We start from the raw sequence: 23,314 nt of genomic DNA, 5'->3' as shown, positions 1-23,314 counted from the left end.
AAACTATTCACCTCGTCCTTTACTCCGCAAGTGTTTCAATCCGCGCCAAACAGGAAATTATAGGTATCGCGTTTACAAACAAAACCTATTTACATCGCCGTAATAGCTTTCGCGGCTTGACATTTTTCAATTCTGTGCCGTTCTGATTTCCGGACACCGGACGCGGGCAAGATTAAGCTGCATACGTGAACCGTCCGGCTGAGACGGCGCCCGGATTTTTCCGGGCTTTGTCCGGCGGGAAAATGAGACTACCTGGATTTGAGAGAATGGGAATAAAGCGGGATTTTTGTGGTTACTGGCTGAAATTGTAAGGATTTTTTCATACATGAATAAGGTTGAGATAATGCCTTTTGACAGGAAAGATTTTGGGAGTCGCATGTCTTTTAGTTCTGTAGACCATTTTTGTAAAATATTTAAGGTAAATCTTTTAAAACACCACAAATAATACCACAGTAGTGCACTATTTCAAGATGACAACCAGACAGGCTATCAGTTATTTAATATTGTCATCATGAAATAACGGTGCCCTGATGAAGGTGACATACTTTTAGGGGTATATCCCTAGGTAATTAGGGGTTTCTATAATCTATGATTTTGATAAAGACCAAAAATAATACTGGATTTAAACTTGTGACATTACTTTCTTAAAAATTGAATCCCTCCGTGTGGTGACGGGTTAAGAACTTCACCACCCCCTTTCTTCCCGTGAGTGTCGTAGTAGTCGACTGTGGGGTATGTGTTAAATTGTGGTGTAGGCGAGAGGCTGGCAACCTGTCACTGCAATGTCGCAGTTCGGATTTCTTTCAACCCCTTTTTGCCAAGAGTGGCACTGAAACTTAGTAATTTATGTACTCTGCTTACTCCTTTATGGGATACATGTGTGATTATATATGTATGTAACTAACCTAACCACAAAATTAAAATTTTGAAAAAACCCCCGACCGCGACATAGTAGACCGATTTTCATGAAACATGGCTAAGAACACTCCCGACTAACTTAGCTTTCAGACAAGAAAACTAAATCTAAATCGATTCATCCGTTCGGGAGCTACGATACCACAGACATACATACACACAGACAGACAGACAAACACGCCGTTGTTTTTGCGTCGGGGGTTAAAAATGGAATCCCCATTTTGATTGATATTTCCCTCTTCAACAAACCAAACACTGCCCCAGTGCATGTACATCTTATCTCGGCTCCTATTATCTCAGCCCCTAAATTAGGTATGCTCATAAATTAGCGGAAATATTAATAGAACCTCTGGCACGTGCTCCTATCCCGATAGCGTGCTACGGAGGGGGTGATATAATAGCTTTGGGATAACGTATACGGATGGGGATGTATTCCCGATAAAATACAGTAATGAAAATAAAATTAAAGTTAAAAGAATGATGTGTGGGGTAAAGTTTTGGTAGTTCAAATGGGAGAGCTTGCCCAGTGGCTTGCGCTCCAGGGATCGTGGGTGCAAGACCCACCCAACCCAAGACATACTTATCTGTCTTCGATTTGTTTGTAGGTGACAATGTTCTGTTTAAATATTTTGTGTTTTTTGCATTCATTGTAAACTATATGAGGTGTGCAATAATAACCACAAAATTAAAATTTTGAAAAAACCCCGACATACCTAGCGGACCGATTTTCATGAAACATGGCTAAGAACACTCCTGACTACCTCAGATTTCAAACAAAAAAACGAAATCTAAATCGGTTCATCCGTTCGGGAGCTACGATGCCACAGACAAACATACACACAGACAGACAAACAGACAAACAGACAGACACACATGTCAAACTTATAACACTCCATCGTTTTTGCGTCGAGGGTTAAAAATAAAGTTTAGTTGAAGGAACCTATTCGTAAAACATTTTGGAAAACAAAAATAAATGAATTTTAGAAAATCTCGTGTGGTGATGGGTCAAGACTCAAGAGTTTTACCACCCCCTTTCTTCCCATGCGTATCATAAAAGTCGACTGTGGAATACGGGTTCAATTGTGATGTGAGCGTTGGGCTAGTAACCTCAATTGAATCCACTTCAATATCAAAATTGTTTTTTTTTTTTTTCCAACCTCTTCGCTGGGAACACAGGCAGCTGCTCTTTTTGGGAACACAGACATTTGAATTTGAGAAGGGACAGACTAAAGAGGAACTTTATTTCCATCTAAACGAAACTAGTTATTAATGCCCAAAACAAAATTAATGTAACTAGTTTCAAAACTAGTAAAACACAAAACGTTTCACATCGTGTCTGCGTGTAATATTCACCATAATCTCATTAGACATCCACATTTACTAAAGTACTTAACTAGAGGATCCTGTCCGAGTACAAAAGGATATTACTATATGCCTTACGGCGGGCTGCGCGGACCGTATGCATAATAACTGGCCGAGTTATTCTTGAGCGAGCACAGAAGAATTGAGTGTAACCATTGTAATATGACCTTGAGATTTGTAACTACTGTACATAATATACCTAGCCTCTCTTTATCGTTCTTCTGTATTGGTGTAACAGAGCTTGTTGTTTCACAATTTCCACGTAGCGTCAACGATTGTCAATTCGGCTAAGAGGGGAAACGAATTAAGCAATTTGTTCTCGGTTGGGACCCGTCAGATCAAAAACGTGAACTCGCGAACGCAACTGTACAACAAGACACAATTTCAATTTCAGCAAAGACAGCTGTACACTTTTAGAATAATCTGTCGAGAATGGGCTTGGAAACATCGGACGAACTGGATCGTCGCTACACCAGAATAAGGTCAGTTTTATTTTATTTATTAGGAGAACAAACAGAGTTAAATGTACATACTTTTGTATAAACCACTTACCATAAAATTATTCCGAAAGAAATGATCAAAAATTTTAGTGGCAAATCGGAAGACGCGACTCAATAAGAAGTATTGAATGTATAAAGTATTGAATAGGTATGAATTTGATGTATTCTAGTTGCAGTAAAGCGGCTGTAGACAAATATGACAAGGATAGGTTGGAAAGCCTTAGACAGAAATAAATACGTGCTGCCAGACCCTCTCCCTTGGAATCTGATCATGTTTGTGATCGCTGTGGTAGAAGATGCCGCTCTGATATAGGACTCTTTAGCCACCGAAGACGTTGCTATCAACCTCCCCATAACACATGATTCTACTAGACGCTGCACGCTGCAACAATTATCTGCAATATATGACGTGGTCAATGATCGTGGTCAATCAAAATTAATTCTTATACTGGACAGTCTCAGATTGTTACTTAGCCAAGTGACCGGAATTTCAACCTGGTCACATCCAAAGTTACTCCTCACTCTGAATATTTAGCTCAACTGCTCCCCAACTCTGAAATTGAGGCTTACTCCTTTATAAATAATAACCACTTTACAACGAACCAAGTTCCAAAGACACTACAACTTTGATTAATAAGGTCCCGAGTTTGGTCTAATTCTGCCAAGTTTGGCTGATGTTAATAAATATTCCATTTGAACACTAAGACCACTAATATAGCTGGTGTCTTGTCTTTGCTTAGTAAACAAGCTGTAGTATTACAAATTAGGCTTTGTCTGCTTGGCGAAGTGAAACGGCAATCAGGAGTTTGTAACTACTTTTGTGAGAATGGCTGTCGCGTGTATAATATCGGAATCTTAATCAAGTGCCTGATATTTTTTACGAATTGTTAAATAAGTATTGTTCTTAATTTGCCCCAGCGGTGAAGGGTTCTCGGGTTAAGACCGGTCTGTTTCAGCTAATAGGGGCTGTAATATACTATAATATCTACTTGTGACTTTAATTTTTAGTAAGAATACATTGAGGCACTTTGTCAGGTCCTTGTTTGTTTATTTTCTTTCTGACTCTTGGAGACCATAATACATCTCTAAGAAAATAAAATAGATTAAGTATATTTATTATCTTTAGTTGTGATTCTTATTGCGTGTATCAGTTTGTATTTTTTTCCACCATGTTTAATTTTTAATTTAAAGTAGCTTTTTTAATTTGTTGAATCCGTATTATTTATTGTGATGTTGACATGTAAAAGTACCCCTGTGACTCTTACTGAATAAATGTTTTTGATTTTTTTTTATTTTGAAGATTATTACCATCATTTTTCCTCTCATGGATGTCGTAGAAGACGACTGTGGGATATGGGCAAATTTTGGCGTGGGCGATGGGCTAACAACCTGTCACTGTAATATAAAAAATCGTTTTCTGTCAAATCCTAAATTACTCAAAGTTAAATTACTTAAACTTTATCAATTGTGTGTGCTCTGGGTACTCCCTTTGGGAATAAGTACATGTACATGTTATGTAGGTACGTGTATGTATGTATGTATGTATGTTAATTTTGAAACATGTTCATGCTTTATATTTACAATGGGACATGATGTTCATATTTTGATAGCCGGTCAGTGAGGGCAGTTATCAGATGCGAAATGAGGGAAATTGAGGAAAGGTCTTCTTAGATTTAAATAGCTGCCCTCACTGACCCGCTTTCAAAAAACGTTATTGCACAAAAAATCGGTTAATTATACCTACGTTTGGAACTTTTAGTGTTTGAAGTGCTAATTTACAACTGAACACAATAAATAACTCTGTTGTTTCTTCATTTAACTGCGGTAATTGTTGAATTTACTTTTGTAGTTCTAATTTGCATACCTATTGTCTAGCCTGCCAAGGATAAATACCCTAAATTGAATTAGGTATAGCAATTTCATGACAAATGTATCCAGATCATTATTGAATTTCGTCTGAAATCATTATTCCGTCGCAAACATTTTTTTTATACATACTCGTATATTCGTGGAATATCTTATAAGTAGTTCCTTACCAAGAATCAGCTAGCAATCATTTCGTACAGTACAATTTACTAAACCAGACTGTGAAATACTGTCGCCATCTGATATTATATCAAAGCGGGCAAGGTCCTCAAATATTGGGATCGATATTTGTGAACAATTTGCCCGATCCGATGTATTAGATAACGACTGTTCACTAATTATGCTGATCGATTCATTTGGGTGCTATTGTCTAGGCTCCAGGGAGACGGAATTGATAATTGATGATCATTTAACAATAGATTAGTGGAATTGTTTTTTTCTAAGTACTTACTCATTTGCAATACAGTAAAGTAAGATATATACGAGTATGTAGTTACTTTACAATAATTACATATACATACATACATACATATAATCACGCCTGTATCCCATGAAGGGGTAGGCAGAGCACATGAAACTACTCAAGTTTCAGTGCCACTCTAGGCAAATAAGGGGTTGAGAGAAAACGAAACTGGGACATTGCAGTGACAGGTTGCCAGCCTCTCGCCTACGCCACAATTTAACCCATATCCCACAGTCGCCTTCTACGACACCCACAATACAATAATTGATGCTCAATTTACAGTTTAAAATATGTATTATGAATTGTTAGTTGTTATATTTTCATTCCGTTTTGATAAAAGCCTTTTACTTGCTTGGCTGAATGTTTTTAATACTGAAGGATCAGCATCATCATCAGCAAAGAACATTATATCTTACAACAAATAAAAATATCCAGAATTACAAAATTAAAAATCAGTTATTTGTCTAATTATGGCATAGAAGAAATGAAGAAGCAGCTGACATAAGTTATATAGTAGTTTAGTAAGTGGGAAGTGATGTACCTATATAAAGATAAAGTACAGCGGGGCAAATCCCGACTGGGGGGCAAATGTAACTGATCCATTTTTTCCATGTTTTGCAATTAAATGTTTGCATTATTAAATAGAGTGTCCACCGGTTATGTCCATCATAGTGTAATAATGGAAAAAATGGATTAGTTACAATTACCTCCTAGTCGAGATATGCCCCGCTGTAACTTATCTGAGATTGGATAGTTAAAATGGCAGAAGAGTGACATTTGTACTTCTGCTTGTGATTATCTTCCATAGGTACTGTCCTGGTGCCGTAGCTGAATGGCATTTCTGCGACGCGAAACGAAAAAGAAACGCCGCGAAGGTAATCTGGCTCTGTCGCGCCAATACGCAAGAGCGATAGAGATAGATATCTACGAGCGTGTCATTTCGTGAGCGTTTCGTGAGCGTTTGTGCCATTCGCCTATGTACCCTGGTATCCTAGTAATATTCTGTTCTTGGTACAACTTACCTAATTTACCGTCAGCGCGGCCGCGCTCTGTATCAAATTCCACAAGCTATCGCAAAAATGGTATCTATGCTTATCGTTCCCGTGGCTACAATTCATACTGTCCTGGTATCCTAGTAATCTTTTGTTCTTGATAAAACTTTCCTATTAGTCAGCACAAGCTCCACGCTCCGCTTTGAATCAGGTTCCAGGACCAGTCCAGATATCCTGGAAACCTTTTCTTCTAGAACTTACCCAGTCCACAGCACAAACTCCAAGGTGTCAGGATGTCTTGCCGCCATCAGAGCGGCCGCGCTCTGTATCAGGTTCCACGAGCTATCGCAAGAGTGGTCTCTGTGCCTCTCGTTACGGTGGTTGTGCTCCATGCTGCCACGATGTCTGCATCCTGCAGAGAAAATATTTTGTTAGGATACATATTATATTTCTCCAGTGGCAAGTATCAGTCACCTATTTCAGAATTGACGCCCGAAACGCCGTTCATTACCAGTTCAATAAGGAAATATTGACGCTGAGTAACATCGTTACTTATCAACCCAGAAATAGGCAGAAACATTGTTAGTGTCAAGTGTCAATGTCACTGTGGTGTGGCCTACTGAAGTCAGCAAATTTTTAGTATCTACCGCTTACCGTTACGGTGACCGCTTTCCATTAGGCGGGCCGTATGCTTTGCCACCGACGTAGTATATCAAAAAAGTACAACTTTGGACGCTGCATGGCAAACGATTCTTAATTGTCTGTATCTCTCGAATACAATACAAAAGAGCGATACAGAGAAATACGTGACAGAGCGTCCATGATTGCATATTTGGCTAGAAGGCTTCTATAGAAAAGTACACGTGCTACGGTATTAAGTCAGAAAAAAGATGTGAATTTATAAAGTTCGGGTTCGTGTTGGTAACCTGGAGCTCCAACTCAAGGGAATTGGGCTGAAAGGCGTGACACGTGATCGACAACTTCATTCGGGTTCAAGGTGAATCAGCGTTACTATCGCAAAAATGTCAACGTTGATGTTCAAAATTTAATGTTAGTAGGTAATGTAATAAAACTATGGAAACGGATTAACTCGCGTATAATGAATTTACAATTCATCCCCATGAGTAACTATCGCGGTAACCGAAAACAATATTATGTTAGTAGGTAAGTAAACATAACACGCATAGCTGACATAAGGGAGAAGACCGCCAGGCTGAAATGGAACTGGGCAGGTCACGTCTGCCACAGCATCAGGATAGGACAGCGACCAAGAAGACATCGATAATAAATCGGGCACGTAGCAGGTCTAGGCGAAGATGGTGGGGCGACTTAAACACCTTTATAAATGACTGGCCAGGAAAAGCACAACGGCTTGACACAGCCCCCACAGCGCCCAGCGCGGAAGGGGCCACTCACACCCCAGCAAGGGTGTCGAAGTGGTATCAAGTCTGCATGGGGGTGTCTTATAGGTAAAGGGGAGTGAAGACACAGCAAGCACAACGGAGGGAGTTGTTTAAATCAAGGGGAGAGACCATTGGCCAGCCGTGGGACACTTCCTACTTATAATGGACTTATTAAAAAAAAGTAAACATAGTATTTATTATCAATGTTCATACATGAGCTAATAGTTAATATTTGGCGGTGTTATATCTGAAAACGCTTAAACCATTAACGGGATTACTTTGGGCCACTCAGCAACAAAGATAAATTAGAAGTTTAGATTTGTGTTTAACCGACGCTTAAGAGGCTAGTTTCCTTTCCAGTTCCAAACTTTGGTCGCGGATAATTTAGAACAAGCCTGAGGACTTGTTAATGGGATTTTGTGTAGATCAAACATAAATATAACCTTTTATTTGAGTTGTATTGGGGCGGGTGGTCTAGTGGTAAAGACGTTAGCCGCGTAAGTTGAACCCGGGTTCGATTCCCGGCTCGGCCACCAGCCTTGTCGTTTTTTCTTTCGTGTATGATATCTATTTCAATTTATAACTTTTATTTGTAGATAAATAATTATTTATCAATAGGTATAGTTATTCTTATTTTAAAGGTTTTCTTTCCTTTTGAAGTAAATATAATGATATTAAACAAATAATACAAAAGTTATACTGCTTTAGGGTCATACACCGGAAAGTTCTGTGATTGCTATGCTCCAAAAGTGAAATTTTGGGTAATAAATATAGCCTTCGAGTACCCCATAACCAAGTTTAGCGGAAAAAGGGCAGATCTTAAGACACTTTCGACAAATCATCATCCTCCTTGCGTTATCCCGGCATTTGCCACGGCTCATGGGAGCCTGGGGTCCGCTTTGACAACTAAGACACTTTGGACAAATGCCGTTGAATATCTTAAGTCTAGTTTTTTAATAATTTAAGTAGAGAACAACGTGTACTAACTGGTAAAAATAATTATGACCTTAGTAATGAGACATATTGAACTGCACTTGTAAGAAAACAAAGTTGAGATTTGTTTAATCATTTTGTGTAGTAGTTTCGGCGTCGGGCTGGTAATTTTGTAATAATAAGTGTGATACTGACTGTTTGACACAATATTTAAAGGGATTTGTCGCAATTATCACTCAAGTTTGTAGGACGCAACTCAAAACTTACATTTAAAACGTGTGCTATACAGCCACAACACAAAACGGCCGTCGGTTTACATGCGAACAAACTGGCAAGTGGCCGTATTGCAGGGAATCTTCTGACAATTTATGGTCAATTCCATACGGCCACTTGTGAGAAAAAGGCTCTTAAGGACCTTTTTTGCTATGGCTCTCGAAATAAGGTCGTAAATTGAACAATTTTGAATACGAATCTGCAATAATCCAGAAAATTAAAAATTTTGAGTTGTGGCCGTATAGCAGGCACACGGCGACATAGTCTTCAAAGTAAAAATATAAAAATCCTCGTTTCTGGCAAATCATTAACCAACTGTCTGACCCCGTAGCCAAATGGCATTTCTACGACCCGAAACGAAAACGAAACGCCGCGAAAGGTAGTCTGGCTCTGTCGCGCCAATACGCAAGAGCGATAGAGATAGATATCTACGAGCGTTTCGTTTCGTGAGCATTTCGTGAGCGTTTGTGCATTCGGCTACGCACGCTGGTAAGACAGGATTGATACAAAGCTTGACGTTTTCAAATTCTTTATGAATGAATATAACAGTACATTACATAAATGTTGGTATTGTTGATATTTCAGTCCACAGAGAGTGTAATGATTTGTATCTCAAGAATAAAACAGCATAAGAAGTAAGAAATGCAAATTACAAATCTAAATAACAAGAGCAGCTTTTAGTGTTTTCTTTCGAGCGTTTTGAACCACTTATCACGAAAAATATGCCTATTGTATTTGTAAAAAATACTTAGGTCATTCCTCAGAAGGTCACTGTGACGTCATGAGATGATTATAATAAATGGAAGGTCAGTTGACACTCGCCCGGAGCGGGGCGGGGGGTAGGCATTCTGCCTGCAACCCTGGCAGCGAGCGGACGAGTGCAAACTGGACATTCGAAATCCGTAAATATTGTGTTATTTCATTCCCCAATACCTAATACGTGAGGCAGGACGTCACATGTGGCGACGAGTTACCAGGTCAGTGAAAATCCTGTCTCAAAAATGGAAAAGAGGGAAATAACAGTAATAAAACCGGTTGCATCGTTAAAGCTATAGAGGTAGCTCAAATATACAGATGCAATGAAGAACCCACGAGATGTACATAAATGTTAACAAAAATGATAAAGAAATTGTTTATTCGTTGCCCAATTTTTACTAATAAGGAAAAACATTGTCAATGAACTTAAATATTACAAATAGTTGCCAAGGGGGCGATTTTTGAATCTCACATACTTGATTTGTCACTAAAATACCGGTTGAAAACGGTGAATTGCTTATTATTTTCAGTGACAATTTTCTGAATTCGAACGCGTGAGACTCAACAATCGGTCCCCAGTTGTGCAATTGCTCATAACAGGGTACTTTCCTATACTTAGAATAAAAGATTTTACGCAGTGCACGAAATGAAGCACCAAATAATTGGGAGATATGGACAGTTGTTGTTTTTAAATATAATTTCTATTTAATAAATTAAATAAAAATTTATAGGTTAATGAGTGACGTAACGTCATTAAGATCATTATCATATAAATTCCATTGCAGCGGTTCAAATAAAAATTTTAAGTGGTATAAATAGCCATTGTTTACCCCGTCTCATGTGCGGTGTTTTTGTACTGATTTCTATTGAAGGGTGCAAGTTTTTGTATTGTGTGGCACACAATTTGTAGCCGATGAGGTGCCAAGGCTGCTGATGCTGCGGCGGCACAATCGGATGTCTTATTACACTCTAAAAAAAAAAAAAATTGGTTGCTCCTATCAATATTTTGATAGTCGTAGTCAAGCATCTTGATTCCATACGAGCCTGATAAGATCTTAGACAAATCAAATAAGGTAATTTTGATTGCTCTTACTTTTCCAACGTAACTGAATCGATTAAGATCTTGTTCAATAATTCCATGAAAAATAATTATGCTAACTAAATTACCTTAGTAAGTTCAACTAAGGATTGAATCAACCTATGTTACATAGTTATGCCTAACAAGTTAATAATTGATTCAAGGCGTACAATGGTTAGGAATAACAAAACACCTAAGTTATTAGTTCAATCATACATTCCCTTGTTGTTTTTAGTAATCAGCTTTATTTGAATTATATAAGATCGTAATTGTAGTGATTAACTTAACGTCAACTAAGAGAAAACTGCTCTTAGTTGGTCTTCATTTTTAGAGTGTAGTATTACCTATAATGTTCTATTTGCCATTCTAGTAAAGTAAACTTACATACCCACTATAGAATGATCAGATTTAATGTTTGGAAACGCAACGAATTCATTTTTGTGTTACAAATATAAACATAAAAATAAATGTGTCATGCTGGTTGTACGCTTTCCAATCAGCACAAGTTTATAAAAAAGAAAAAATGTACACGCACAATGCCTAGTTAATGTCGGCGCAAAGTTCGTTCCATACTGGTATCAGTATAAGTGTCTTACATGACCCACTATGATTTGTGTCATGCTGGTTATACGTTTTCCAATCAGCACAAGATTAAAAAAAAAAAAAAAAAAAAAAGTGTACACGCACAATGCCTAATTAATTACGGCGCAAAGTTCCATACTGGTTAAAGTTGTGGGTATCAGTATAAGTGTGTACAAAGTCTCGTAGATGGAAAGGTTGTCCGAATCTAAAGTCAGTATTAATTAAACAAAATAATAAAATGTTAACCATGCGAAACTCTCTAATAACATTTTCGAAATACTCTAAATCGGGTTGGTATAATAAAAGACTGCTCTTAGCAAAATATGTTACATACATTTAATGAAATTGTAAAAAAAAAAAACATTTATTAAGTCTTTCGATATTTATTGGTTGTTCTTCAGATGGGGGACCAGTGTTCCAAGAAATCTACCTGATCCTTATTTATATAAAACAACCCTTAAGAATAACTAAATTAATACTTCTTTACCAAACAGAGTAAAGTTTACACACGGCACTTAATCTGTTAATCTGTTTAATAAAACAGGAGTTGGGGGAATAGTTTGAAAAATTTGTCGTTAGACTACGATCCCAGAGTTCTCATTGTAAATTTAGCGACGAAAATAAACATTGATATCACTTTGCAAAAACTGTGAGTCAAACGAGTTGCGTAAAATAAAATATACTGACTTTAGGTGATATTGATTCCGTGACAAAATAATTAGCGAGGCAAAAATGCTTGAGTCGGTCCAAAGACAATTGTCTGTGACAAAATAATTAGCGAGGCAAAAATGCTTGAGTCGGTCCAAAGACAATTGTCTGTGACAAAATAATTAGCGAGGCAAAAATGCTTGAGTCGGTCCAAAGACAATTGTCTGTGACAAAATAATTAGCGAGGCAAAAATGCTTGAGTCGGTCCAAAGACAATTGTCTGGTTTCCGTGATAACATCCAAATCATCAATAAAGTTGATGGCAAAAGAAACCACTAAGTATAGTGCTTTCCCAACTATCCAAAGGCTGTCTGAAAGAGATCGCTTTTTAGCGATAAGACCGCCTATTGATACCTAATTATACTTTCAATCAACGTTCTTTACATACATGTAAAATGTGCAATTAAGAAATAAATGGAAAATAATGTTCATGTGAAATGTTTAATAAATAAATAAGAAACTCTAAACAAGGGACGATAAATCAAACCACAAACGTAAAGAGTGTTTTAATCAACACGAGTTGCAAATTATCGCATATGTAACGTACAACGTTTTATGACCATTTAAATTTTTGACATGGTTGGGTTGCGTAATGAGTTCATTACCTAACAAGGCGGTAATATAGAGCTATATCTATACGTACTGTAATAGTAATTTGTTATACAAGGGGGGCAAATTTGTATTTTAACGCCGTGTTGAATTGAACAACGAGCAAGTAGAAGGATTCTATAGTTGAACCACAAGCGAAGTGAGTGGTTCGAGAACAGAATCCTGAACTTGCGAGTTGTTTAACACACGAGAAGTAAGATGCATTTGCACCCGAGTGTAACACAAAACTTCTCCCCTCACTATAGCGAGGAAACTACAACACAAAAAATGCGTATATCACTGTTTCCAGTAGTTGCACAGGTGGTAAATCATCTTTATTACTAGATTCATCTACTTTTATCCATTTTAAAACAGTTAATTTGACTTTATTCAAGGTCAAATTACTTTACCCACTAGTGGATAAAATGCGTTTTTACCCGCTGGTATTAAAGAACAAAAGACGTGTTTCCGAGTTAGTGAGGGGAAAATAATATTTACTCACTTAAAGTGATTCTGAGTGTTCACGTTGCGGTGGTTGTAGACATAAAAAGATAAGTCGTGTCCTGCTGCTATAGACAAAGATTGCTTCAAGTGTGGCTGCACTGGCGATTTCAAGTCTCAATGCAGAACTCGCGCTAGAAAAAAAAATCTAACGTATTGGAAAGAAAACGGCCATTTAAAAAAAAAAAAACTAAATGTGAAAACCCAAAAGCAAGCGGTTTCAAATCACTAGTCAAAACAAGAACCTAGAAAATACTATACCATATGGCAATACATCTTTAACTGTCTCAGAATAGTTCGAGGTAGAAATCTGATTGATTGATTGATAAATAAATAGCTATTGGGCCGGAAACAAGACCTTAAACTTTTTACCATAGCCTTAAATTTCTAAAGTTATACGTCTCGTTATAAACTCAATAAATGACAAATCCCCTAAATTCAACATTGGGAAATTGAGCACTTCCTTAGAAAAATCTATATTTCCGGTTTGAACAATCATAATCGGAGAAAAAATCAACAATAAAAAACTAATGAGTTAGTTAAGCTTTACATCAAAGATGCATTTCATAAAATAGAAATAATAACACCTATGTAAAAGGGATTAAGATATCCTGGCCCCAAGGAACCTTAGATAAAGTTCAGAGCTTCTTAGGGCTGTGGGGTATTTCACTACAGCCAGATTGACACTTGACACTAGTCAGTGTCTGGTTCTGGGTTGATAAGTAACATTGTTACTCAGCATCAATATTATTTCCTTGTTGAACAGGAAATGAGTTGCGAGGCGTCACTGTTGGGCGACAATTGACACTGTTGTGAAATAGGACATTGGTAAAGTACGTAAATAAAGAGATACTTAATTTTTCATCCCTAACGGAGCCCATTTGGTGGTTATTTCATTCAAATTGGGTCAGAAGTCCGTCACTTCACAACATTGACATGAAAGACAATCGGTTTTTGCAGAGCTTAAAAATCTTGTCTTAATAATATCAAGTACATACCTGCCTACTTAAGTAGGATGGTACGACTACTGCCAATTATTATTAGTTATGACTGATGCAAACCAGTAGGTTTAGGAACGGTTCTCTTACAATTAGGTCTCATGAGTCCCAAAATCATTGCCTATACAAAAAGCATTGGCATTGATGAAACAAGACAAGTCGAATTTGTTCGAACAACAAAGTCAAACTTGTTAAAAAATAATTTATTAAATCAGCCAAACATATGTTTAAAACAATATATTATGTGTCATGTTGCTTTTATGAAATCTACTTGTTGATTCAAATATATTGTTGATTCAATAGACGAGTAACTTGTAGAATGTACTATTTACACTTAACAAATTGTAACTTGTTGATTGAACCAAAGAGCACGTAGGCGCTATTTTAGCCAAAAACTGGTTGAACGAACATGAAAACTGGTTGTTTTGCTCTCAATGGCACCTTAGTTTCTGCGGGTAAAATACCATCTTCTGAAGAGTTTTATTCCATGATTTAAGATACCTATAAAATTCCTTCTCTAGAACTAAGCACGATCAGGGACCGCGGTCATAAAATGAAAGAGAAGGGGAAAAGACATGAAGATTTGAAAATAGGAAATAAATCTAAGTGTAAAGAAGTGATTGTGTTCCTTATTATAGAAATTGTAAACATGTAGAATAGATGATGGTTTATTTACTTACATATTTAATCTCTCTTTTATAATGTTAAAAATGTACATAACAGACACAGAACATAATCTAGTCACACAATAAAACTTAATGTAATAAACTAACTTAAAATAATAAACTAAAACTAACTAAAAATAAAACCTAAAAGAGGATGATTGTAAAATAATGTGTTAACATAATTTCTTATAAAAAGGAAGAGATGTGACGTCATGAGATGATTATAATAAATGGAAGGTCAGTTGACACTCGCCCGGAGCGGGGCGGGGGGTAGGCATTCTGCCTGCAACCCTGGCAGCGAGCGGACGAGTGCAAACTGGACATTCGAAATCCGTAAATATTGTGTTATTTCATTCCCCAATACCTAATACGTGAGGCAGGACGTCACAGTCACTAATAAAAGCATAGGTACAGTCTAAAATAAAATATAAAAACTCATAAAAGCAATCAGTACTCAGACGAAGCCATCAGAAAATATAATGCCTTATTGTCCTGAATTCGCCGAAATGTCTGACATACCAGCAGACGCCCTAGTCAAAGTGTCAATCGTAGACGCTACGTGGCAAAATCTGGCTCTGTCGCGCCACTACTATAGAAGAGCGATAACACGCTTCGGACAATGGCGATCAAATAAATGAAAGAAGCGCTTTCCCACGCACACAGTCTAAGCTCGTGTAGGCCAACGTGTACCATGCTTTTAAGAGTGAGATATGACAGGTCGATTGGTCGCGTTCGCCTGTCATGGCGATAACTGTGAGGTGAGAGCGGATGGGCGGCACTTTCAGCGAGAAGCAGGGAGCGGCCATACTGTACGATAGTTCTCTTTATTATACTGTGGCGATATAGAGCCAGCTACGAATTGTACATTTTATTAGTGACGTTGGCTAGGTACCCAACAATGTTACGAAACCCATCAATGAAGCCGCAGAAATGACAAATAAATTTTCATCACGTTGAAGTGGAAATTCTCGAAAAATAAGATTTTATTGTTAATATGCCAATTGAGTCGTAAATGGTTGTGAGGCAAGGAATCTGTTTTCTGAGAACACGAGTATTGGAATATAATACCGTATTAAGTAAGATATTGATAGTTATGGGTCCAAACATCACAAATGCTACCTAACTATTGTTTAATATTACGGTAAAAGTTTACCAGCCGCAGATACATAAATTATTATCTTCATCAGCAGATAATTATTCAATATACATTTTTCGCTACCATCAGAATGTGAATTTCTTAACCAGTAGCGTGATCTAGGTATATTAAATAAGTAACAATTTTAATTGGTTTTTGATAATCACGCAAGGGTTTAAGATATAAAAAGTAAGAAAGTAAGTGTTATATATGTATAAATGTAGGGTAGAGTTAATCTACACGCGCGCCCTCTGGCGCCGACTTGTTCTTGTAACGTTTCGTCAGTCCGGAAATAAACCTGTGTCTGAACGCCTGTTTTTCTGTTGGCTCCACCCCAGAACTATTCCGCATCATCCCTCACCAAGTATAGACTACATATCTATCAACCTGGCGACGAGATCCTTCGAACTTCGCGCGAGCAGTGTCAGCGGAGCCACGAATACGTTTTTATCACGACGGAGGGAAAGAGAAATTACAGGAGGGAAACTGCAATATGGCGGTGGGCAAAGTGGAACCGTTCGACATCCATAAAGGCAGCTGGGAAGCCTACAAGGACCGAGTGGAGCAGTATTTTGTGGTTAACGAGGTCAAGGAGGAGAGGAAAGTTCCACTGTTGATAACTTTGATGGGTGCGGAGGCGTACGAGCTCTTAGTGACTCTGTGTACACCGGAGAAACCGTCTACCTTATTAAAGTACGACAAAATTAATCAACTGTTAGCCGATCATTTGCAGCCTACGCCCAGTGTTTTAGCTGAAAGGTACAAGTTTCGTCAGCGTAAACAAGCAAAAAGTGAATCGGTGGCGGATTACTTAGCGGATCTGAAGAAGTTAAGTAGGTTCTGTGACTTTGGAACTTGGTTAGACGAAAGTGTAAGGGATCAGTTTGTGCGCGGTTTACATAGTGAGAGCATTCGTTTAAGGTTATTTACGGAGAAGGACCTTAAATTAAAAACGGCTACGGACTTAGCGATTGCAATGGAGGCGGCGGAATTTAATGCGGCGGAGGTAGCTCGGCGAAATAATCCCGGCGGCGAGCGAGAGGCAAGCTGCCATGCCATAAGTGAAGCGGCGGGGAGAGCGAGAGGCAACACACGAGGCGGCGCGACGTCAAGCGGAATTGGGCGAACATGGCCGAAAGGGAACGGGCAGCGCAAATATGGCGGCGCCGGCGCGGAAGTGACACTGACAGCTGATTTCAAACGAAAAGGAGGTCACGGACACGGTCAGGGTCAACTTTGTACTGTTTGTGGCCGAGATCATTCCAGTGAAACATGCAAATTCAAGTTATATTCGTGTCGAGTGTGCAACCAGCAAGGACATTTAAAGAAAATGTGCCCGCGATTGTCACGTTGCGGAGGACTACATTACGTATTTACGGAAACGGGGGATCAATCGGCCCCGGAAGATGATTTAGAGGTAAACTATTCGTGTGTTAATGTGGTTAGGCAAAACACAACAGATTCTAAATATCCGCCGTATAAAATGATGATAAATGTAAACAATAGGGATTTATTCATGGAAATTGATACTGGCAGCAGAATTTCATGTGTTAGTACGCGATTTTATAAAACTTATTTTAGTGACTGTAAGTTAGAGCCCAGCAATTTGAGGTTATCTTATCTGACGGGAGGAGGGGTTCCTACATCAGGAAAAATAAAATGTCTAGTGCGTTTGGGCGACTTAAACAAAGAATTAGACTTATATGTAGTAGATAATGGCAAGGAGAATTTGTTAGGCAGAGAGTGGTTAACTGAATTGGGTATCATTAAGAGAGTAAAGCAACGATTAGAGTTAATGTATTTTGTGAAACCTAATGAAGTTTTTGATCTGTCGGAATTTAGTTCCAGATTTAAAGACGTTTTCTCGGAGGGACTGGGCCGGTACAATGGCGGGCTGGTCACGCTGCGGGTGAGAGACGGCGCCAGGCCGGTGTTCCTGCGCGCGCGGCCATTAGCGTACGCCCTTCGTGGACCTGTGGAGAGGGAGCTCGAGCGGCTGCAGCAAGAGGGTGTCATCACACCCGTGGAAACAGCGGACTGGGCAACTCCAATCGTCCCGGTGGTCAAGTCAGATGGATCTCTCCGGATTTGTGGTGATTATAAGATAAGTTTGAACAAATATCTAGAAGTGGACCGTTTTCCCTTACCAAGAGTAGAAGATTTGTTTGCAAAGTTACATGGTGGTAAAAAGTTTAGTAAGATTGACTTGTCCCAGGCATACGCACAGCTAGTTTTGGATGACACCTCCAAGTATACAGTTATAAACACACACAAGGGCTTGTTTAAATATAATCGTCTTATATATGGTCTATCCTCGAGCCCGGGAATTTTCCAGAGGATTTTGGAACAAATGTTTGCGGATATACCTCGGGTTGGTGTGTTCTTAGATGATGTGGTTATTACAGGGTTAGATGATCAAGAGCATTTAAAGAATTTAACTTCAATCTTTGAGCGACTACAGAAGTATGGTCTAAAAATAAAAAAAGAAAAATGCTCTTTCATGTCGGAGTCAATAACATACTTGGGTTATGTGGTGAATAGTGAAGGTATTCATACTTGCCCTAAGAAGATAGAAGGAATACTGGGGGCCACTACGCCAAGCAATGTGACAGAGCTGAGATCTTTTATTGGCATGACCATGTACTATGCTAAATTTGTTAGAAACATTAGCACAATAATGGCCCCATTATATGCCCTATTAAGGAAGGAAATTAAGTTTAACTGGACAGCAGAGTGTGATAAAGCTTTTAATGAAATTAAACAATTATTGTCTTCCAGCAAGGTGTTGGTGCATTATTCACCGGAGCTGCCACTGGTGCTAACCACAGATGCCAGCAGCCATGGAGTCGCCGGTGTAATATCCCACATGATGCCTGATGGCACGGAGCGAGCTATAGCATATGCTTCCCGAGTCTTGAATAAAGCAGAGCGAGGTTATTCTCAGATTGATAAAGAAGCTTTGGGAATTATATACTCGGTGAAAAAATTTCATCAGTACCTGTATGGTCGTCAGTTTATTTTAAGGACAGATCACAAACCGTTAGTGACCATTTTTGGGGACAAAGCAGGTATTCCAGTAATGGCTGCTAGCCGTTTACAAAGGTGGGCAGTAATCTTGGGGGGTTATCAATATGACATTGAGTATATTCCAACAGCCAAGAATGCGGCAGATGCCTTATCCAGATTACCACCAACTCATCAGGATGCCAAAGACTGTGCAGAGGTAACATATGTCAATTTTGTTCAAGATTTCCTACCTATAACTAGCAAGCAGGTGAAGAATGAGACGGAAAAAGATGAGACCTTGAGGAAAGTAAACCAATTCTTACATCGGGGTTGGCCAAGTCATTGTTCAGAAGAAGAAATCAAACCATATTTTTCACGAAGACAAGAACTATACACGGAAGCAGGCTGCGTCATGTGGGGATACCGGATGGTGATACCAACATCATTGCGAACCAGTATCATGAAGGAATTACATAGCAGTCATCAAGGAATTGTGAAAATGAAGGCCGTAGCCCGCAGTTTTGTTTGGTGGCCGGGCATTGACAAGGAAATTGAACAAATTTGCAAGCTTTGTACTATCTGTGCAGCAGACGCAGCAGCCCCTGCGAAGTTAACCCCACAGCCCTGGCCATATCATGAGCAAGCTTGGAGTAGACTTCACATTGATTTTTTGGGTCCCTTTGAAGGAAGAACATTCTTTGTGATTATAGATTCAACAACAAAATGGATTGAAGCTTTTGTGATGCAAAGGACAACAGGGACCGCAGTGATAAAGGTGCTAATGGAGGTATTTGCTCGCTTTGGGTTACCGAAAGAAATAGTTTCAGACAATGGCCCGCCCTTCACTAGCCAGGAAGTGGATCAGTTCATGACACGGAATGGAATTAAACATACCTACAGTGCACCATACCATCCGGCATCAAATGGAGCCGGAGAAGGGGCAATAAAATTATGTAAACGAGCTCTGCGAAAAGCGACCAAGGAAAAGGTGGACTTGGAGACAGCATTACAGACCTTTTTATTTAACTACCGCAATTGTCCACACAGCACGACAGGTGAATCTCCACCCAGGATGTTACAGAGAAGAGCTCTTCGCTGTAGGCTTGACTTACTACAACCAGGCGCCACAGTAGATCAACGCGTCCGGGAAGCCCAAAGTAAACAGATAGAAAAGTTTACTAGCAGACCATCACAGCAAATGAAAATGGGAGACCCAGTTTGGTTACAGGAGTACAGCGGCCCTGATAGATGGGTGCCAGGAACCATATCCGAGGTAAAGGGGAACCGGAACTATGTAGTCTCTAGGGAAAACGGTACCACCACTCATAGGCATACTGACCAACTAAAGAAAAGATTCAAATACTGTGTACCACCAGGAGACCTATTTAATGACGAGGAGGATATAGGTAGAGAAGTGCCGCAGCCGACCGAGCCTCCGAGCCAGACCACGCAGGTCACGCCCGCGGCGCCCGCCCAGCCCGGCACCAGTACCGACCCGCCTTCTCAAACCGGTATTCTTGAAAGTAAGCGAGTTAGACGCCCGCCCGTCAGATACGGTTTTGAAATAGATTAAGTTTTTAAATATTTTTTGTAGTTATTATTGTAATAAGTTAATAAGTCCTAGAGCTTGACATACTGCATAATTTAGATGAACAACTTATCACTTTCATTGTAAATGATTAAAGCCATGTCAAGCCCTGGAACCCTAGATAAGTTTGTTATTTGCATCACTGCTGTTAATTAAGAAAAGGGGTGTTATATATGTATAAATGTAGGGTAGAGTTAATCTACACGCGCGCCCTCTGGCGCCGACTTGTTCTTGTAACGTTTCGTCAGTCCGGAAATAAACCTGTGTCTGAACGCCTGTTTTTCTGTTGGCTCCACCCCAGAACTATTCCGCATCATCCCTCACCAAGTATAGACTACATATCTATCAGTAAGTACATACAAACAAAATGTTTTTTAATGAGGCACAAAATTGTGGCCAATAAGTTACTTTTACGTATAACCGGTGGTATTGGAAAGTTTTTCTTTAGTGTATGTTGATAATGATAATTTAAAAATCGAAAATAAGGTGTCATATATTCAAGAAAAAAGGTGACGGTGTGGCCTAGGGGTTCATGGCGTTAGCCAGGATTGCTAAAGACGCCGGTTCGAATCCGGCCTTCGCCACTGGTGGTGTCCGTCAATGACGGTGTGGCCTAGGGGTTCATGGCGTTAGCCCGGATTGCTAAAGACGCCGGTTCGAATCCGGCCTTCGCCACTGGTGGTGTCCGTCAATGACGGTGTGGCCTAGGGGTTCATGGCGTTAGCCCGGATTGCTAAAGACGCCGGTTCGAATCCGGCCTTCGCCACTGGTGGTGTCCGTCAATGACGGTGTGGCCTAGGGGTTCATGGCGTTAGCCCGGATTGCTAAAGACGCCGGTTCGAATCCGACCTTCGCCACTGGTGGTGTCCGTCATTTTTTCTTTAATATATGACACCTTATTTTCGATTTTTAATTTATATATAGTAGTGTGACTACTTAAAAAACACAAATCAAAATATTTTTTCCCTGATTGATTTGATCCTTGATTTGTTCCCATAATAAGGTAATGATAATTTACTTTAGTTGATAATTTACCTACAGTTACAATTAACGAAAAAAATATTTATGCACATATTATGTTATTTTCTACATACGTATAAATAGTTGGGCGGATAGAGTGGAGGTTGACCTCCGTGAGCTCGGCGTCGGCGAAAGCTGGCGCGAAACCGCTCAAGACAGTCAATACCGACCGATTTGACGACCGGTCTGGCGCAGTCGGTAGTGACCCTGCCTGCTACGCCGCGGTCCCGGGTTCGAATCCCGGTAAGGGCATTTATTTGTGTGATGAGCACAGATATTTGTTCTTGAGTCATGGATGTTTTCTATGTATATAAGTATTTATATATATTATATATATCGTTGTCTGAGTACCCATAACACAAGCCTTCTTGAGCTTACCGTGGGGCTCAGTCAATCTGTGTAAGAATGTCCTATAATATTTATTTATTATTTATTATTATTATTATACCGAGCAAAGTGGCGTGCTCTTCTGTTGGAGTTTGGAGGCCATACTTCATTTTGGGTTATCGCGCCAGCCAAGTAAGTAAGTAAGTAAGTACATATAATAGACACGACTAGAAAAAAGTGACAAAGGCCTCCAGTTCAAAAGGCTTAACCAGTCTGTTTTGAAAGTTACTCTATATTCCCGAGACTGGGGTTATTTATTTAATAGCCGGTCTCGAGAGGGCAGTTAGGCGGCTGTTGGTCGCGCGGTATGATCTGTGAAACGACCGACATTACGGTGAGCAGTTTGTTTATAAAGTTTTTGGTGAAATCATATTCTAAATGGAAACTTTAAACTAGGAATATCATCATTGTTTAGAGTGTAGGTTTTGTAAGATAGTTTAGAAGATATTAAAAAAAGAGTGCGTGGAGTCCCTCTTTGCGGAAGAAGTGAAACTTCCTAACATAACCTCAAAAATATTTTTTCAAGTGACCATCTCGTTTTTGCGTTAAAGTTTCGTCTGTCTTTTTACTGTTTTAAATATTTTAAATTTCTATTGTATTTGCTCAAATTATCGAAAAACAAACATAAACTCATTTTGCACTCGGATCTAAATATAAAACACACACATTCCAACCAACCATTCTACCATTTAAAACCCTTCTGGGCATTCTGTTCTGTCACTAACTGAGTGAATATAGAATGAATGGAATGAGTGAATCGCGTTGAGACAGAATGTTACGCACTGAGTGAGCGGCATTTCACGCAAAGTAACAATAATTGAGTGTTACGCGCTGTTGGAAGTCGGATTAGAAGTTTCACTTCAATAACAACCTAAAACCTAAAATTGTGTGAATTATTTTGATGTAAAAAATCCTGTGGTATGAATAAGGTTGCAGAGCACAATGAGAATGCCTAGGTACTGATATGCTTCTCTAGGTTTAGGTGTTCATAGTCTACGGAGACAACTTTTAGGGTTCCATAGTCAACTAGCGGTCAGGCGGGCCGTATGCTTGTTTGCCACCGACGTAGTATAACTAGGAACCCTTATAGTTTCGCCATGTCTGTCTGTCCGTCCGTCCGCGGATAATCCCAGTGACCGTTAGCACTAGAAAGCAGAAATTTGGTACCAATATGTATATCAATCACGCCGACAAAGTGGTAAAATAAAAAGTGGAAAAAATACTTTGTTAGGGTACCCCCCCTACATGTAAAGTGGGGACTGTTTTTTTTTTCATTCCAACCCCAACGTGTGATATATTGTTGAATAGGTATTTAAAAATGAATAAGGGTTTACTAAAATCGTTTTTTGATAATATTAATGTTTTTCGAAATAACCGCTGCTAAAGGAAAAAAAAGTGTGTCCCCCCTCTCACTTTTGAACCATATATTTGAAAAATATTTAAAAAATCACAAAAGTAGACCTTTATAAACACTTTCTAGGAAAATTGTTTTGAACTTGATAGGTTCAGTAGTTTTCGAGAAAAATATGGAAAACCTTACACTGAGCGTGGCCCGACACGCTCTTGGCCGGTTTTTTTTTTTAATAATATTTTCA

The 23,314-nt window shown here is 39.1% G+C and overlaps 2 protein-coding genes across 3 annotated transcripts in view; one reads left to right on the top strand and one right to left on the bottom strand.

Annotated features, from left to right (window-relative positions):
- The window catches only part of LOC125242630 (acid sphingomyelinase-like phosphodiesterase 3a), a 129,426-nt gene that overhangs the window by 27,613 nt on the left and 78,499 nt on the right, over positions 1-23,314 (bottom strand). For both annotated transcript variants that reach the window (XM_048151451.1, XM_048151452.1), the window contains one exon: positions 6,360-6,510. In XM_048151451.1, coding sequence (XP_048007408.1) covers positions 6,360-6,510 — 151 coding nt within the window. The remainder of the gene's footprint in view (positions 1-6,359; positions 6,511-23,314) is intronic.
- LOC125242629 (uncharacterized protein K02A2.6-like) lies at positions 17,072-20,584 on the top strand. The gene is made up of 2 exons (XM_048151450.1): positions 17,072-17,135; positions 17,561-20,584. Exon 2 carries the CDS (start codon positions 18,069-18,071, stop codon positions 20,295-20,297), a length of 2,229 nt encoding a protein of 742 aa, XP_048007407.1. The 5' UTR covers positions 17,072-17,135; positions 17,561-18,068; the 3' UTR covers positions 20,298-20,584.

This window comes from Leguminivora glycinivorella, chromosome 3, assembly GCF_023078275.1.
Source record: "Leguminivora glycinivorella isolate SPB_JAAS2020 chromosome 3, LegGlyc_1.1, whole genome shotgun sequence".
In the NCBI taxonomy this organism is placed as follows: domain Eukaryota; kingdom Metazoa; phylum Arthropoda; class Insecta; order Lepidoptera; family Tortricidae; genus Leguminivora; species Leguminivora glycinivorella.
This window is presented reverse-complemented; position numbering and strand designations above follow the sequence as displayed.

Excerpts from the sequence above, each read along its gene's own strand:
- LOC125242629 (XM_048151450.1), top strand. The coding sequence starts at position 18,069 with ATGTTTGCGGATATACCTCGGGTTGGTGTGTTCTTAGATGATGTGGTT.